The following is an 18,906-nucleotide window of genomic DNA, read 5'->3' as shown; positions in this document are numbered from 1 at the left end:
AAACGATGATCGTGAGCGGTAAGATATTATGGGCGTCATGCGGAGATTTCTTGTTACGGCCTTTTCCTCGTCGAGGTGACGGGAGACAAGAGGTGGACCACATACCACTCGCTCTCTCTCTCTCTCTCTCTCGTACACACATGCACTAGCTTCTCTCTCTCTCTCTCTCTCTCTCTCTCTCTATAAATAGAGACTCACCCCATGCATGCTGACACCCATTACCTACGTAAATACACTTAAGCGGCCCAGTCCCCACGTAGGTAGCAATCGCATGCAGGCTGCTACAATCTAGTCGCCATGGCAGCTATCTCTGTAATGAAAAAGCTGCAGAGATGCGAGCGCATTCATGCAGGCAGGCCGGATGACTATCTTATTCTCACGTACAAGATCAAAATCAAGGAGTGCGCCTCCTCTTCCTCCTCACTGCCCTGCACAATCTCCATCAATAGCAACTGCTGCTCCCTTCCCTTAAGCCCTTCTACCACTAGAGCTCTTTCTCAGCTGACAGACTCTTTAGCCCGTTTTGCTCCCACTAGTCATGAGAAGATATCCACTTCTCACGAAGCTACCACGCGCTTTCCACTACGACCGCCATTGAAGCTGCAGAGTGATAGCCGGCAAGAGCTAGCCCCTTATGAGCTGTCTTGCCATTCTAAAATCAATACTACGCCTGGATGCAAGCTGCAGCTGCTGGAAGTTGAGGCAGCAGAGGCCATCTCGAGGGGTGAGTCGAACTCTGCATGGAAGCCGCCAGGCGACACTAGCAGGAAGGAGAAGGAAAGGAGCACGATGCCTGTGAATAACGACGACGAAGAGGGGATGTGGGCAATGTTCCCACGGAGGCTGGAGCTGCAAGACGCAGAAGAAGAGGAGGAAGAAGATGGGGAAGGCGTGAAGGAGAGGTTTCCGCATGAAAGTGAACACCAAGCTGGGGCGCTGGAGAGGAAGCAGGCGCAGCAGCAGCAAATAGAGGAAGGTGGGCAGATGAAGCAGGGGGAGGTGTGGGAAGTGAAGAGGGTGGAATGCGAGTGCTGCGGCATGGAGGAGGAGTGTACGAGGGGGTATGAGGAGAGGGTGAGGGGGGAGCTAGGAGGACATTGGCTATGCGGGCTATGCGGGGAGGCAGTGAGGGAGGAGAGGAAGCGACTGGGGGGTCGTGCTGCAGGAGGCGAGAGGAGCCTGCAAGCGGCGCTGAAGGCGCACATGGAGCCGTGCCGTGGATTCAGCAGCCTTGCCCGAGCCAGGGCGTCGCCGCCACCCTCTGCCGTAACGGTACCCCACGCTGTCTGCCGCCTCCTCCGCCGCCACCTCAGCACATCGGCGACCTCCCCTCGTCCCGCGCCCTCCTCGTCTCTACCCCGTTCTTCTAGCTGCCTCCCTTCGTTCCATGTCCACACCACCACATGATAACTAATTAAGCTCAGTCTCTCTGGTAAAATTGTTCTTGCTCAAGATAAAAACCTCCGTCTCTGTTTCCTTCTTCTTCTTTTCTCTCCTTTTTTTTTTGAAAATGTTAAATGTTTACATTTTGCAAAATCTTGCAGTCTTCTCGAAATGGGAAGGGGCATAATTCCTCATATATGTGGCTTGGATGCTCTCTCTCTCTCTCTCTCTCTCTCTCTCTCTCTCTGCAAATGCACACTCATTTTCGAAATCCTTATCTTAAACATCGACAGCCACCTATCACCCCCACATGATATTTTTGTTTTCATAGGTATTATTGACGTCCAAGGATGACAATGTAATTTCTCTCTCTCTCTCTCTTCCTCTCAAGTGTGATAAATCACTTCCCTCTTGAACAATAGTCTTGAGCTCAACATATAATTATTAGATATTTCAGGTCTCATAAGACAATTTTATAAATTCCAAATACTCTCTCTCACCCTTTCCAACAAAGACCATCCTCCACTATAAACCCAGTCTCGAGTTTGAACCCCCTCTTCAACATCAATGTAGAGCTCGAGAGGTGCATGCATAAGAAACCATGCATGTATATCACATGCATTCAAATTGTACAATTAAAAACTCTTTGTATTTACATGTCTTGAAGTGGTAAAATGGCCGTTTTTTCTGTTAAAGTAATTAAAACATGTATCTTGTAAGTAAAATGATTAAAATACAATAAAAATTATGAATTAAAATACCCTTCCATTTGAACGCATGTGATCATACCAAAATATTTTGAGGTGCACCCCTCAAGACGAAGAGCCTCTATTATATTTGTGGGTAATGTCTTAAATACCTTCTCTCGTGATCATGATATTGTGTCTCCCACGGATTGCGTTCTTGTCTCAACTACCGGACTAAAAGTATTTGTAAGTCCTCATCAATTTTTCGTGGAGTCTTTAAATGTTCTTTGTAATACACCTCGCCTGTTGTTTTAATCAGTTTATATGTTGGCTAGATTTTGGATTCACATTTATTAGAGGATATCGTGCAAGATACCCTCCCTTGGTTTAAGAAGAAAAGGTGATAAGCTGTCAAGCTAGCCATAACAAAAGGAAAACAAGGGGAGAAGGGCACATGAAAGAGAGACGGAGGGAGAGAGAGAAAGATTCTTCTTGGAAAGCAACTAGTATGGCCCTTTGATACGACACAGAACCAATCCAAGAAATTGGATAAAAATAGCGAGACTTAACTTTGCTGTCACGCTTAAAATTTTTTTTCGATGAGTTACAAGTAAAAGCGAAAGTGATGAATGACCCCATGGAGACCTGGAGGCAAAGGGTTAACAACGAAAGTAGGAATCTCGTTAATAAGAGAGTCAGGGTTGGTAGAGTGAAGACAACGAAAGTAGGAATCTCGTTAATAAGAGAGTCAGGGTTGGTAGAGTGAAGAACGCGTGTGAAGCCACCCATTTGAGAACCATGAAGATCTTTAAAGTGCTTGAACCAGCGATACACGATACGGCATTGTGACCGGTTGTGAGCATAATCTGTTGCCGTAAGCGCACTTAGATGTTTTATACCTTTATGATGCATGCGTAGCTCTGTAAGCATCCGCAGTAGAGGGTCTACGTACCGTGTTTGTTATTCCTTTTTGGTCATTATTTCGTTGCTTCCAGATCTGTTGCTATTCATATTTGTGATCGTGGTTACTGTGGTGTAAGTCACCACAATAGCCAGAAATGCGACAAAGCATAGAAAGAAAGAGTCCGATAGATTCATGGTTGTGGGCGTGAAGGGAAAATCAGTAAACAAAACTGCTGAATGGAGTTTTGTTGACTCAATAAATGCAGAGTATTTTCACTACTTGATATGATCTCTTTTTTTTCTAATGCAAGAGCTACACTTTTGCTATTTGTCGCATGCAAAACATCGAACCTAAAATTATCAGCGAACGGCTGGTATGCTGCAAAGTCTTTCCTCATTTTTTTGGGTGGTTTTCTCGTGTGTTCCTTTCTCCTCGCGTCGTAGTTCTTTGTCACACCTATGTATCTCCTACCATTTTTTGTGCGGGTTCTCGAGTAGACTATGTAGTTGATTTCCTTGTCTGTCCTCGCTGCCTCTTTGAAGCTGGCATCTCCGGTGATGTCTCCTCCTGTGTCTGAGTTGCCTGAGTACTCTCCTCCATTTCGAACTTTATGTCTGCGATGTATCCCTGCACTGCATAAGTAAATGTCAGTTGTGTTCTGATTTAGAATTGTAGATAGCTGTAAGTAGTTCTTATACGTAAGGAGTGGATGCAATGTTTACCTGTTGTTTTGTTTCTTTTTCTGAACGGGTCTGTTGTTTCTCCGAAGCGTTTGTTGAATAACTCTTGATCTAAGTGCCAAGTGAAATGCTCGTCTGTCAGTATTGGTTCATTTTCTTCGAGTCCCATCTCGACCCTAATTTTGTTTAATATCATGTCACCGTTTTTCCTATCAAGGTCAAGGAGTTTGTCGAGCTCTATGTTGAAGCCAAAGTGTAGCATCTCGATGGCAAACAAAGAAATGCCTTTTGTCTTTGTATGTCGCAATTGCAGAGCCTCTCCGTCAAGTAGTTGTCCTGCTGTTTCGTTGTATTGCAACTTGAGTTTGTTGAGTATTTCACTACAAGAGGTTGTGTGCTCTTGTGACGCTGTTAGCGACGGAAATACACTGGGTTTTTATAACCCCCGGCGTCGCTAAAACCGTCGCTACGAGAGCGTCGCTATATGCGTCGCTATCACCGTCGCTATGACCGTCGCTATAAGCGTCGCTATATAGCGACGCTTATAGCGACGGTGATAGCGACGGTTACACAGAAGTCTATAGCGACGCTCATAGCGACGCTCCAGAGCCATAAATAGCGACGGTTATAGCGACGCCCGAGAGAATTTTTTTTTGGTGACAGGGCATTGAATGCCCTGCCACCCATCAACCATATTGTACTTGATTCACTTTTTAAAAAAAGTGCAAGGGTAGATAATAGACCCAAAATAGTCACCCACAAGACGCATTGTTTGCAAAATTGACAAGCGTAAAATTGACAATTGTACACATCATAGGCAAAATGAATTGATTGGCAAATGTAATAATGACAATTGTACAACATCATAGGCATAAAGAATTGATTGGCAAAATGAACTGTGGTGACAAATGTAATAATATACATGGTTGAAAAAAACGTATAAAATCCGTCTCATGATACATAAGCTATGAGAAACCCTAAACTAATGCTATCTAGCTACGGCTAAACTGACGTCGTCTAGTCAGACGTCTCATCGCGTCCAAGCGGCGTATCTGTCGGATTCTGCAAAAAAAGACAGCTTTCAGTAAGTATAAACATATAACGACATTTATAAAACAATACAAAAAATAGAAAAGAGTAAACCCTAATACTAACCATGCCGCCGCGAGAACTGAGAATGTCCATCAGGGCGTTTAAGCCCTTCCTGCCTGCGTACTCGCGCTCGTACGGTGTGGGATCACGTCCTGTCATCGACCACTGTCAAAACATACAAAGATTTCATTATGTTAGAATTAAAAAACTCATAAACCCTAAACTATCGAACATAAAGAGCAATGCGAAAACACTTACAAAATCGGCCTCAAATGATGCCCATCCACCGCTCCCCAAGTGGTGCGAGCTCCCTGCCTCTACTCGCGCTCTGGCTGCATCCTTTTGTTGCTTCCACTTGTCGGGATTCTCGCGCGGTGCTTTCTTCGCATTCTTCCAATCTTCTTTGGCCAGCCAATCTGGCTTGTTCCACCCATGCTTGATTGCTTTTTGCACTTCGGAACGCTTGTGTTTGCAGTATTCGCGCATTCGAATCTTCATCAGGTCTTCATTGAAGCGCTGATCCCGTGTTAGAACGGGAAACTCATCATGAAGTATGCTGATGACTCTGTTTTTTAAATCACTTGGTACTTCACTCCATTTGTTTAGTATGTAGTGTCTAAACAGTTGAGAGCAAAGACCACGCATGCGCGAGATCACCTTCTTGCCGTCATCATCCATGATGATGCCGCCGCTGAAGTCGACGGAGTAAGGCAAGCCCTCTGGCCGGTGACGCGTGAACCTGGGTGTCCCGGCAGGGGTCTCTAGCGGCGTGTCGATGGGGGTACGGACGCCAGGTGTCTCCACCGGCGTCTGGGCCCCGAAGCGAGGAGTGTCGAGTGGGGTGGCTCTTGGCGGAGTAGGTAGAGGTATGTAGCTGCTAGGAACAGTCAGCCGCGCAAAACCTGGCGTAGATGGCGATGCTGTGGCTGGTGTGGGGGCGGGCAAAGAAGATGAGGGTAAAGAGCCTCGTCGAATACGAGGCGGTGTGGAGGCATCGGCGGCGAAATCCCCACAACAACCGCCACCACCACCACTCGAGCGCCGGTGTCTAGACGAGTGTGAAGATTGTGTCGTCGACGCCGAAGCTTCGGAGAGCGCCGAATGCTCCGAAAGAGAGGGAGATGCGGATGGAGTAGGAACACGCGATGATGCGCTATAGCGATGACGCTCCACGTACCACTATCTCTGCTGCGGTGACAAAGAAGAAAGAAACTCCTCATCATCCATACCTGCATTAAACACACGAATATTTAAACTTAATATTGAATGAATAGAGTAGACAATGACGCAAAGACCATTAAATACAATGACGTAATGATGCATATAAATACAATGACGCAATGAATTGAGTGATAGAAGAGGCAAGTCGAAAACTCAGAATTTTCAATCAAAAGATGTGAGCGCGAGTAGAAAAGAGCGTTATACACCATGGAAGGTACTTAGAGAGCCAGAGCTTTTACAACACGGAGCAAAATTGTTCAAATACAATATTTGTGGCTTTAAGAGATCTCTCTCTCATCCTCGCATAACTCAGCATAACTTCCTATATCTATATAGAGCTCTCCGTTTAAACACATATCCTCTGTTTCATTTTGTAGCTCCTCTACATGCACCCCATATAGAGTAGTAGCATCTTGATGCTCGTCTGGCACCACTGCAGCGGCTTCTGATTGAGCATCTTCTCTGATCTCCTCCATTGATGCCGTTGTGATTGGCACATGGTAGCCTTCATACGTCCTTGCACTACGAGGGGCTACCTCTATGACGTACCACCAGTTTGATGTAGACTTTGTAGGATGAAATATTACCTGCCAGAGCCACATAACTTACATGAGAGCTTTCAAGCACATAACTTGTAAAAGGGGGATGTTAACTATTTACATACTTACTTGTTCACAATGCTCGGGTAGTACGAAAGTGTCTCTTAGATTAGTCCATTTCTTAGTAGAATCCACCTCAAGAAAACCAGACTCTCCTCTACGCACAGTAGCGTTGCGACCCTCCATGATTATCTTGAACCATTGCACGTCGAACAAGTGGACAAAAATCGATCCTCAAAATCTCTTGTAGCGTGCCGAAGTAAGTGAGTTCCGCCACCAAAGGATCTGCATCAGAGGAACATCGTCGACTAGACTGTTCAAATTTTGCCATGATTCCACAATCTTGAGTAAAACGCTTTTTGTCGATCCGTTCCACCCTAAAATGTCGACCTTTATACCATGCTGCTGTGTATGACTTATACTACAACGAACAAAGATTATGAGTGGCCGTTCAAACGTTTAGAAATAAAGTCACTAGCTAGTCGTACATTGCAAACTTACCTTGGTCGCGCAACCCCGAGAGTACTCCCACTCTTCCTCAGTCACTTTGTCACCGCATTGTTGTGCGCTTTTCAATTGGTTGTGCAACCATCTTAAGCTCATGAATGTTGGTAGGCTCTCCAGAACCGTCGGATAGTGCATCGGTGGTCGTCTTCCCCGTCTCCACTCGATTCGTGCCCTTTGTCGCTCTTGCTTTGCATCCTCATATTGTGAAATCCACTTTTGCATCACTGGATTGTGAAGCATGAAAAATCGGTTGATTTTAGCCTCTAGATCTTCCATCATCTTCTTCTCAACACCGAGATTGCAGATGACAATCCCAGATATGCGCTCATCATCTATGGTTCGCCATAGCGTGTCCCGGGCTTTATCAAATCTATCTAGCCACTCTCCAATGTACACTAGGGACTCTGATACCAACCAACCTTCTGCCATGCTACCCTCCAGACGTGCCTTTTGACGCACATATCCCTTAAGCGTTTTCATGAAACGTTCTAAGAAGAACATGCATCTGGAATAAACTGTGCCAGCTATTTCCACCTCATCAACTATGTGAACAAGAAGATGCACCTGAATGGTTAGCATGGTAGTAGGAAAATGTTTCTCAAACATGCACACAAGCTCCGCAGCATTTAGTCTGGCGAATGGTATGGAGTCTACGTTGATCTCCTTTTGTGAGATCCATTGCACCAGCTTTGCAAGTTTGTAGATTGTGTTACGGATGTCGAGAGACAAACATCCCTCAATGGCAATCGGTAAAATAAACTGTAAAGTATGTGCAGCAATGATATTAAAGTCTACATTTTATGCAATGATATTAAAGTCCACTATGAACATACCTGACACATTTTATGCCAATCGTGTGACTTCAAACCGGTAAGCTTTCCTTCTTTAGTAAAACACGTTCGGAGCGAGTGCATTACGCCAGTGGGGGTCCGCAAAGATCGAATGGTCTCTTTTACTTTGCGTTCTTGGGCTCCTGTGAAAATCCATGGTGCTTTAGGGAGTTTTATCGATCCATCAGACGCTGTTTGCGGCCAATATTGTCATTAGGACAAGCGTGGATAGAATTGTAATCCATCCCCAAGTTTTGCAAAATCTTTCTTGCTTCATCTCGGGAATCTGGCATCACATTGTCACCTGGTAGTATGTGCTCTTTAAGCAATCTACACAACATAAAAATACGATACAGTCGTGTAAAAATCTATCAGATCATTATACATTTAGAGTTTTATTAAAGTAAACTAATTGTAATAGATCACCTGAAAAGCGTTGTGACGCTAGTGTCACTCCATCCAAACTTTGCCTGCATGTTGAGAAGAACCAGGAGTGCTTTCAATCTAGACATACGTGCTCCATTATACAATGGCGTATCCGCTTCACTTTTCATATCATCATAGATAAGCCTTTCTGAATCCATGATCGTATCGATCATTTCATCAATCTCGGGCTCAAACATTGCCTCGTTGGGAATGTGCTCTGCATGATCATCCCCCGAGCTGTCAGAGGCTACATCTTGTGGCCTCACATATGCTGCTTGACCAAAGCGCGTGCGAACACGTCTATTGGGTTGCAAGATTGCTGCCTGTTGGCCAGTGTCAGAGTCCGACGAGTTATAATTGGCAACAACTCGATCTATAATAGATGGATCGAACTCGCCAAATTCGCGAACGTGCTACAAAGAAACACGTCTTGTCCGTCGCACAGCATGCTTGCATTGATTACAAGGACATAAGACCCTCGTTGAGAGATAGGTGTTTCGGTTGGACGGTCCCACATCCTCGTCACTACTCATAATGAGGATAAAAATCTTATAACCTGGACAACAAATTTAATATTCTATTGGCATTCTTCATCTTATCTCTCTCTCTCTCTCTCTCTCTCTCTCTACCTCACATTCTCTAGTCATGTCCAATAATCCCCGCACACCTCGGTCTAGAGGTGCACGGAGATCAGAACCACCGGGTTATAATCTCGTCTTTATTGGTCAATACCTATATTTGTGGGTACAAAAAATCTATAGACCCACGTCTACATGATACTGCATGTAGTGGACAAAACCCCTTTGCCTCTTCTCTAGCTATAGCACTTCACAGCATCTTAACATCTTTTCACAGTAGATCTTTTCACTGTTCGTCTAACTCTAAACCCTAAACCCTAAACCGTAAGTAATTCTTGTAAGTAATTCTTGTGTGGACTCGATCTAACGTAAATAAGCGTAAATCTAAATAAACGTAAATCTAACTAAAAATAAACCTAAATCTAATTTAACGTAAATCTACATCTAACCTAATCTTTAACGTCTTTTGGGATAGTTTCCTACGACGTTAAAACTCTCTTCTTCTTTTGTGTGTGTGTGTGTGTGTGTGTGTGTGTGTGTGTGTATGTGTGGGTAAACCTAAATAAACCTAAGTCTAATCTAATATAATATAAATCTAAATCTAACGTAAATTATGTTATATTAAAAACAAAGAACTAAACTAACAGGGATTATAAGAACCTTAAAACTGATTTAACACATAATTTTTCACATAACTCGGCAAGAGTTGGCATTCTCATCACTAAAGATGTGAGAGTTAACTTCCGGCGGTGACGCTGCTTCATCTCCATCCACATCTGACGACAGCAATTGGCCCTTTGGACCGTTCTTGCTCTTGTTACTAACTTTGAAGTTGCTGTTGAATGACTAGAGGTTGTCTAGATGGTCATTGTCGGGGATGTAGTGACTCTTGCCGCCCTAAAGATCCACCTTCTTCCCTATCTTCTGAAGACATTTCACCAGTACTTTTGGATCGACGGAGCCCACCATGAGTGAAGGCAGCAATACCCTATATTCCATTGAGGGCTTTCTTCAGCCGCTTCATGCAGGCATCACAGTCTATGGAGACCTAAATCTAATCTAATATAACGTAAATCTAAATCTAGAGTAAATAAACGTAAATCTAACTAAAAATAAACCTAAATCTAATTTAATTTAACTTAAATAAACGTAAATCTAATTTAACGTAAGTCTACATCTAACCTAATCTTTAACGTCTTTTAGGATAGTTTCCTACGACGTTATAACTCTCTTCTTCTTGTGTGTGTGCGCGTGTGTGGATGTGTGTGCCAATAAAAAGAGATAAATGGTATAACCTTTCTATCACCCATGCCAAGTATGATAGATTGGTTATGCCATTTCCCTCTTGAATAATAGGTCTTGAGTTCAACTCCTCGTCGGCTAGATCTTTAGGTCTTTTAATTTTAATTAGTTTCCTAGGACGTTAAATTAGTTTCTCTCTCTTTCTCTCTCAATGTGTGTGCGTTTTTTTGTTTATGCATGTTTTCTCTCTCTTTTCCTCTCTCAATGTGTGCGTTTTTTGTTTATGCATGTTCTCTCTCTCTTTTCCTCTCTCAATGTGTGCGTTTTTTGTTTATGCATGCTCTCTCTCTCTTTTCCTCTCTCAATGTGTGTGTGCATTCTTTGTTTATGTATGTATGTGTGCGTTTTTGTTTATGTTTGTACTCTTTCTCTCTCTCTCTCTCTCTCTCTCTCTCTCTCTCTCTCAAAAACACTATGTGTGTGTGTGTGTGAGAGAGAGAGAGGGAGAGAGAAAGAGGGGAAGGGAACATGAGAGTGAGGAGAGGGAAGGAGCATACCTGGCTCTCCTTCCTCTCCTTGTGTGTGTGTGTGCGTGTGTGTGTGTGTGTGTGTGTGTGGAGAAGAAAGAGAGAGAGAGAGAGAGAGAGAGAGAGAGAGAGAGAGGGAGAGCGTTACCTGCTCCTTGCTTGAGGGCGCCGAAAAACTCAGATCTGAGATCTGAGTTTTTGGGTGCTCTCTGTTATTTTTTTTAGCCCAGCCGGCGTCGCTATGAGCATCGCAAATATGAATAGCCTCTTGTAGTGTTTCTTTCTGCAGTTCGGTTGCGAACCTGACCTATTTGTCACTGTTTTTCTTCAGTATCTACTTCATTGAGTTGATGTAGCTGCGGACGTGTGAGTAGTGTGGTCGTGGTTTTATGTATGAATATGGATGCTCCCCTGCTAAATTTGCCATTCTCATTTGGCCGAAGGTAGGATAGTTTGATGAGCCGTTGTTGTTTGTTGCGGATGAAGTGCTTGTTGCGTTACTTTTGAACATATCAAATAGCTGCAAGTGAGGACAAAGAATAATCATTTTGTGAGACGAGATTTCTATGCATTCAAGCGTAATGTTGATCTTTAAGGAACATAGATTTTGGAATGTACAGACCTTGTTGGCTGCCATGTTATAGTTGTTTTCTTAAAAACCTGTAACACAAGACACGATATTAAGAAATGAATCATACGATTTGCAAGTGAGGACAAACTTTATATCAAACGGAGTTATACAATTTTATGTGATTGTATATATTCAAGTATCTGAAAGCAAATCTCTCATAGGCTCTAACATGTCTGGTGTAGGAAGCTCTAGGATCCTTATGTGTCTTCTTTCGGTGACTTGCGAGAACATGACATACGCAAGGCCTGGCGCGAAAACTTGTTTGATGTTGAGTATGTCCTTTTCAGCTATTGTTGCACCCTGCGATTTGTGACCCGTTATTGCATATGCTAGTATCAAAGGGAATGTATATTTGTGATAATATTTGAAATTGAATGCTCTAGTGGAGTGTTTTGTACGCCGAATGGTGATTCTGGTATTTGTGTTGTCTATGAGCACAGTGATCGCGTCTACCAGACCGATGCAATCGTGGGATATATCCTTGACCCTGTATGTGGCACCGTTTTGCAGCGCCAATTTCCAAGTCTACATTTGAGGTGATCATACACTTTGCACCAATAGCGACGTTGTGTATTTCATTGAAAGAGGTGTCGTTGACCCAGCTCTCTAAGAGTGGCTCGTTGTCCGCATTTGTTTTTAACACTATTTGGACTATCTGCTCATTTGCAAAACTCCTTTGCAATATGATGTCATTGTATCTCCGAGCGTCGTTGCGATGTGTGAAAATGATTGTGGTGTTTCGTCCATAGTTTCCAATAGTTCTTGTTCATTTATGATGCACTCTGAAAGCGTGCTTGTCATGTCTTGTTCGATTGGCTTTCTTTGTCTAATTGTATGCAGAAAGTTGAGGAATATTGGGTCCGCTGCGTGTCGAACTGAGAATGTCATCTTGTGGACTATGCCATGCTTGAAGTGTGCCGATTGTGTAATTGTACATACATGGCAGAAAGTTCCAGGGTGCTTACAGACGGGCGGTAGTTGTGCGAAGTCTCCAAAGAGAAGCACCAATTTACTGCAGAATGGATAATGAATTGATACGTTTGTGACATTGACAAGTTGGCGAACGACCATGTTGAATGTTGTGCTTGTGAGCATTGATATCTCGTCCATTATGATAACATCAGCCTGTTTGATGGATGTGAATCTTTCGTCCCTTGGATTTATTGATTCTGGGTAGTGTTTATTTGAGCCCGCCGTTATCTTGACTTGATAGTGCACTGTTTTTGCGACACTGCATAGCCGAGATGCAACTGTGCCAGTTGACGCTGCAAAAGTAGGACCAAGAGAACACACAGAAGCAAGCCAAGCTGCAAGCCGATCTGGATGCGGCACTAAAAAGATGCCAAGAGCTGGAAAGTCAGAGTCAGGCAACAAATCAAAAGCTTCAAAGAGATGAGGAGTATAAGAAAATCAGCAAATCACGGACATATGCGGAGAAAGAAAGGGACAACTTGACACTCCAGCTTGCCGATGAGTCCAAAGAAGTGGAGACTTTGAGGAATGCTAAGGAAAAAGTTGATCTAGAACATGAGGCCAGCCATGATGAAGTTATAGAGCTGAAAGATCAAATAAAAGTCAAAGAACAAACAATCCAGAGGCTAAGGGCATCTCTGGGTAGAGTCAGAGCCACGCCTCAACTAGCACTGCTTTAGAGAAGGATATGTATGAAGAACAGATGAAGGAACTCCTAAAGGAGTTGACACTAGAGAAGAGACAAAGATTGATGCTGGCCGAGGGCTCCCTAGTGATGCAAAGCCGTTTGGAGGATGAGAACAAGTCCATGAAAGATGAGCTAGCAGCCTTGAAAAAGAAGATGGACGAGGATCTCAAGAAGATGCAAACTGAAAATGAAGACACTAAGAGGAAGCTAGAAGAGGCTGAGAAAGCCAATGCTGAATTGAACGACCTTTTAGTGACCATAGGGGATCAAGCTGAACAGGAAAAGAAAGCATATCAAAAGAAGATTGATGAGCTAAAAGGCCAACAACAGACTGAAGAGCCACACTTGAGCACAGGGCCAGCAGCAATGGAAGGAATTGATATAGATAATGTGTCAGATCTAGTGGACACAACAATGCAAGAGGACATCCTTGTGGGACCATCCCAAGAGCCCCAAGATCTGACACAAGAAGAAGAAGACAATCTCCAAAAGACAATAGAAACGGCCATAAAAGACACCGCCAAAGAAGCAATGCAGTGGGAGCAGAGGATATTGAAGTCTATGACCATTCAGAAATTAGATGCAAATGTCATTCGACATGAATGGCTACAACCCTCTCTCCCATATCCTCTTCTCAAGTATGAAGCTGCTACAATAAACAAGAGGATTAAAGAGGAGCCGATAGTGCCACTATACGAAGAAGATATCACCAAACCAAAAGGTGTTAAGCTTATTGTGGACTCTCAGCCAAAATGGAGGAAGGCATGGCTAACTAAATACCCATAGTATTTAGTACATTTGGTAGAGGCGCCTGAAATAATTAGAGACAACCTTAGCTTTTGCCCTCTACCAAGGATGCGGACCTAGAAAGAACAAGAACTGCTGAAGAAAATCCACCCCACGTGGCTCAACTACCCAAAGCTGCCAAGCTTGAAGGTAGGTGAGAGAATGAGTGAGCAATACATGGTGAAAACCCTAACGGGCGCCATTAAATTGTTCACTGGCTTGCCTGACCTCTCTTACATTATGCTCAAGATGATATGTAAAACCCTTCTGGCAGTTTTTGAGATCTTTAAACCTGGACAGGCAACAAACATCATATTTTTCTTCCAAGATACATATAGATGTGCGTATGAACTGTCTGCTCAACCTTCCCATGAGGTGATACATGCCCTCTACCAGCCAATAATGTTTTTGCCCTCGTACCATCTCCAGGCCTTTGAAAAAGCCTTCTACACCGGTTTCTTCACCACCATCGATACAAATATATTCGGCCCTACATTACTGGTCCAACATGCACGGTATGAGTCTGTTTTGAAGATGCACGAAAGCCTCCACTGAAGAAGGAGTTCTACTGTCATGTCGCGGACGACATGATCTAGGAGGGGGGAGTGTTAGTGGCTGGACACATTGAATGGAGGATGATTACCCGTCGGGATACTAATTTCCTTTGTAATCATTCCTTAATTGAGAAGAAACCGTCATTTCACCTTTGTAAATAGTGGGGCTTGCAGAAGCTTCCAAATTGTATCCCATTTTTGACATTTAGACTTAGTAACTGGTTAAATTGGAACATTAGGGTTTGAGATTGTAAGGTATTTATACCACTTTTGACCTTAATGCAAAAAAACCTTTTGTCATCTTTATAAGTTTGTCTGTGTGAGTTGAGCGTACTCTGTGTATGAGAGAGAGTGAGAGTTTATCTTGACGCTATGCGCACACTGGTGGTTGGAATCGAGCGTGGAGAAGTACAGCGTGTTGCCCCTGGAGAGAGCTACGTGCCAACACCTACATTGTAGGTGTACAGCCCGGTCTCCCGAGATTGACCCACAAGCTTTCTGGTGATTCGGTGAGCATATGATGTCTGTTTTTGTATTTCAGCACATCCACACGTTCACAATGAGTAGAGCTACACATTAGGCACTCTAGTTTAGAAAACAAGGACCTGTAAATTTCGACCAGACATCCTACGCGATTCTGCACCGGGTGTTTAGGGTTTGGGTTTTGGGCCACGGACCTTAGGGAGAGCGACCTATTGGTGTTAATAGGATTTCCCTCAAGTTTCGTAGTGTTTCGAGAAAGTTTGATGGGTATTTGGCTCTTGAAAGCGTTGTTAAAAATATCCTCTTGTGTACTCTTGAAGGCTGTAACTTAGACATTGGATAGAGACCTCTGTAGGAAGTAGTCAATGGTCCTTGCTTCCACGCGCCTACGGGTCGAGCTTCATCCTTAGCTGACAAATCTTGCTAGGTGAGTTCTCGCTGTGCTGACGTCCGTCGCGGCGTATCCGCCAACAGCAGCTCACAGAGGTTTGACTTTATGGATTTCTCTAAGCCACTTGTTGGATATACCAAATTCACCCATATGTAGAAATAGAGGGTTAAAGATAAAGTTATCCACAATAAATAGGATACTAGGAGATAGGCAGGGAGAAAATTGGCATGCCAACAAAGAAGATTGGAGTCCACAAGAAACTCAATAATAGCTAAAACGTGTAGACTGTTAATGGTAAATTATGTCCTTTCAATTCTCCATGAAGCCAAACCAGCCAAGAAGAGACACCCATCAATGTATACAAGATAGTCCAAACAACATGAAAATCTCAATTTGGAGGAGTTTGTGACGGCTTCTTGCTCGAGGGGTTCCCCGTTCAGTATCCCCCTATATAACGTATGTTTGCAGTGTATTAAAAAAACCCCTCTTTTAACATGTCTGAATGAATAAAATGACTCCTTATTTTATGTTTTTTTTTCCAAAATTGAATATAAAAACCCCTTATTTTAATGTATCTTTGTTAAATTGCCTAAAATTTTTGTATTTTAAGACCCCTCCTATAAAACTCACGTTATATATTAACATGATTACATAGTGCACCCCCTAAGGCTTCTTGAGCTGTTTAGTTTCACCACAGTTGCTAAAAAGGGTACTGATGAAGCTCACAATGAGGGGAAAGGCAATGGACACAATGAAACCCGCTATCGCTCTAATTTCCATTTGCATGAGCACAAAAAATCTTCTCTCTCTCTCTCTCTCTCCCTCTCTCTCCCTCTCTCTCTCTCTCTCTCTCTCTCTCTCTCTCCAAAAAAAACTCTCAAAAAGAGTCCACGCCTCGTGCACTGTTTCAGAGAGGTTTTTTTAATAGAGAGCACACAGACTCTTTCTGAGAGTTTTGTGTGTGAGAGAGAGAGAGAGAGAGAGAGAGAGAGAGAGAGAGAGAGAGAGAGAGAGAGAGAGAGAGAGAGAGAGAGAGAGAGAGAGAGAGATTATTATCATCCTTGGAGGTCAAATATGACCTATGGGACCAAAGTTACATGTGATGTAGTATGTGTATGGGTGATGAGTGACTCTTGATGCTCCAAAATTGTGGTGATGAGAGTCGCAATGGAGAGCCTACACTATGGTTGGGAGAGGAAAGTGTGTAGGTCTAAGTCACTAAAAATGTGAGAGAAGCAAGTTCGAATGTGACCAAAAGCTGAACACTCTAGTAGTGTGTGGTACTCAGAGTCCCGAACTTGTTCGTGAGCATAATGTTCACAGTCAATTTGACCCTTCTCCATTTCCCCAATGCCCTGTCTCGCATCGAAGAAAATGGAAGCTAAGCCGAATGGCTGCGATAGTGTGTATTGCCGACAAGGGGATAGGCTCAAGCATGTTAAGTGTGAGTATGGTTTTCTCTTTCAGAGAAGAACCTGATTTTGTAGTTGGGGGCAATATGGGTGGTATTATATATGAAGTGTGACCCACCAAATTTCTCCCAAGACGTAATACATTGGCATTGTAGAAAAGCTTCATTCACTTGGGAGTTAATTGAAGCATCATGTAGCAAGTGTAATGAATCCCATCTCCCAAACCACTTCTTTATGTATCGCATCCATCCCGTGCTCAAGATCTTGCTTTTATGCGTCTTTTGAACTTTTTTTCATGCTTCCCATGCAATTGTAGGAAGTCGATGTGAGGGGTTTTGACGTGTCTTTATCATGTACTCCACAACCCTTTCCATGCCCATAACCTCAATTGGAAGAGATCCTGACTCAAGAAGTAGGAGCATATATGGTGTTTGTGTCTTAACTTGGAGAAAGTTTGTAAGAAAACGCTTTTGGACATTCTCAAACTCTTTCCAAGTAGACTTTTAAATGCTCCCACCCCACACTTAAACTTCATAAAGAAGAATCGATGTCACCAATGCATCAAAAAGGTACTTCTTGAGAACCCAACACTTGATGTTTCCCACATTACACATGTTCTCAAATGCATAATATGCTCTCTTTTTCGCTTCCAAACAACGCATAGCACATTCATGCCACTTGTGATTGGAAGGAACCTCAAGGACAAGGTACTTAAATCTCTCAACAACTTCAAGTGTCTCATTGTTGTACACAATGCATGGCTTCTCCTTATGGTTGTTTTCATAAGCATAGCCTTTGTTTTGGATTCATTCACAATCAGCCCACTATGCAAGCAAAAGTTCTCAAGGATAACCATAAGCTTTTGTGCATCTTCTAAAGTGTGTGCTAGAAGCACTATATCATCCGCATACAACAAAAGCACGATTACTACATGCAAATAGTGACCACTTCAAATGTGTTTTTCTTGCATAAAGTCAAGTACCATTTGTTCCAATTGATTGATGCATAGATTAAAGAGAGTTGGTGACAATGGACATCCTTATTTAACCCCAAATATGCTTACAATTTCTTTTGAAATTCCTCTTTCCATGCACAATCAACAAATCACTTTCTCATAGATTCGAGAAACCGCAAGCATAAACTCACTTGGCACTTGTAGTTCTTCCATCCTTCTCCAGAAATTGTTACATGGAGTCATATCAAAGGCTTTCTTAAAGTCCACAAAACAACAATACAATCTCTTGCCTTTCAACCAAGTTTCCTCCATGAGAATACAAAGAGTGAAAAGATGATCAATGGTGCTATGGAATTGACAAAAACCCGCTTTTCCTTTTGCATGCTTGTCATTCTCTTCAGCCCAATCACTCAATTTTTCATATCCATTATGCACCCAAAAAACTTTGCCATAAAAGACCCAATCATTATAGTCCGGTAGTGGTTTACATTCTTTACAACCCCACCTTTGCAAAGACCTACCCAATTAGTACTCCAATCATAAGGCATACCATGTTGAAGTGCAAGGTTGAACATATCAGACATCCACTCATGGATAAAATCTTGCATCCATTTAATCATCTCCAGCTTGATACCTTGAAGGTCTCCCGCTTTGCAAATGGCCAAATTTTCAAGCCCACCGCATACATCCTCAAGAGTAAAAGAAACGGGCATACATGGAGTGAACCATAAAATGACATTTTCACAGCATTTTCTTACTCATACAATTTCCTACAATGTGTGTACATATACACAAGACTCAAGTTACCATAATGCCCCTCAAGTTTCTCCAAAATCTTACACATGCATGTACCTTTTCTTGGACATGAAAAAGTTGTTGCTTTACTTCCCATCTTCTTCTTTCTTTTGAATGAATGTCTTCTATGTATGCAAATAACTTTGATAGTTGTATTTGTCCATAGTTGCATCAAGCTTTATCAAGGACTTTCAAGCATCTTGACATTCTTTATTAAACAACCTTTTGCGTGATCTATCGTTGTTGATACCATGGAGATGATTTATGGCAAATCACTATTTGGCACAAGAACAAATAACTTTCTTGAAAGCTTCCCATTTAGTTTCCAATGGTGAGTCATATTGAAGCTTTGTCATCCATAGCTTTTGCTCAACCATTTCAATGTACATTGGTGCCCGTTTGAAATCCATACATAGTGATACTTTCTCTTCCCTTTGGCTGAGATTATCCTGGTTAGTTGCTTCTCCACATGGTGTGATTTTGGGATCCATGGGCCAATCATTAAACTCTTTATGCGATACATGATGGATTTGGAGAGTAACATATAGTCAATCAAACTATCCC

At 42.8% G+C, this 18,906-nt stretch overlaps 2 protein-coding genes across 2 annotated transcripts in view; one reads left to right on the top strand and one right to left on the bottom strand.

Annotated features, from left to right (window-relative positions):
- Positions 1–215: 215 nt before the first annotated feature.
- Positions 216–1,482, top strand: LOC147447245 (uncharacterized). The gene has a single exon (XM_086523094.1). The coding sequence runs from the start codon at positions 298–300 to the stop codon at positions 1,405–1,407; it is 1,110 nt and encodes a 369-aa protein (XP_086379220.1). The 5' UTR covers positions 216–297; the 3' UTR covers positions 1,408–1,482.
- Positions 1,483–3,471: 1,989 nt separating this feature from the next.
- Positions 3,472–18,906, bottom strand: part of LOC147447244 (uncharacterized) — a 68,648-nt gene continuing 53,213 nt past the window's right edge. The window contains exons 2-3 of the mRNA XM_086523594.1: positions 3,696–3,992; positions 3,472–3,605 (exon numbers count right to left, since the gene is read on the bottom strand). Of these exons, the coding sequence (XP_086379720.1) occupies positions 3,472–3,605; positions 3,696–3,992 (431 nt within the window). The remainder of the gene's footprint in view (positions 3,606–3,695; positions 3,993–18,906) is intronic.

The sequence above is a fragment of the Adiantum capillus-veneris genome, chromosome 11, assembly GCF_014529385.1.
Source record: "Adiantum capillus-veneris isolate H3 chromosome 11, ASM1452938v2, whole genome shotgun sequence".
Classification (NCBI taxonomy): Eukaryota; Viridiplantae; Streptophyta; class Polypodiopsida; order Polypodiales; family Pteridaceae; genus Adiantum; species Adiantum capillus-veneris.
Note: the sequence above shows the minus strand (reverse complement) of the source record. Positions and strands in the feature narration are given on the sequence as shown.

Bases quoted from the DNA above. Each gene is read 5' to 3' on its own strand.
- LOC147447245 (XM_086523094.1), top strand. From the start codon at position 298: ATGGCAGCTATCTCTGTAATGAAAAAGCTGCAGAGATGCGAGCGCATT.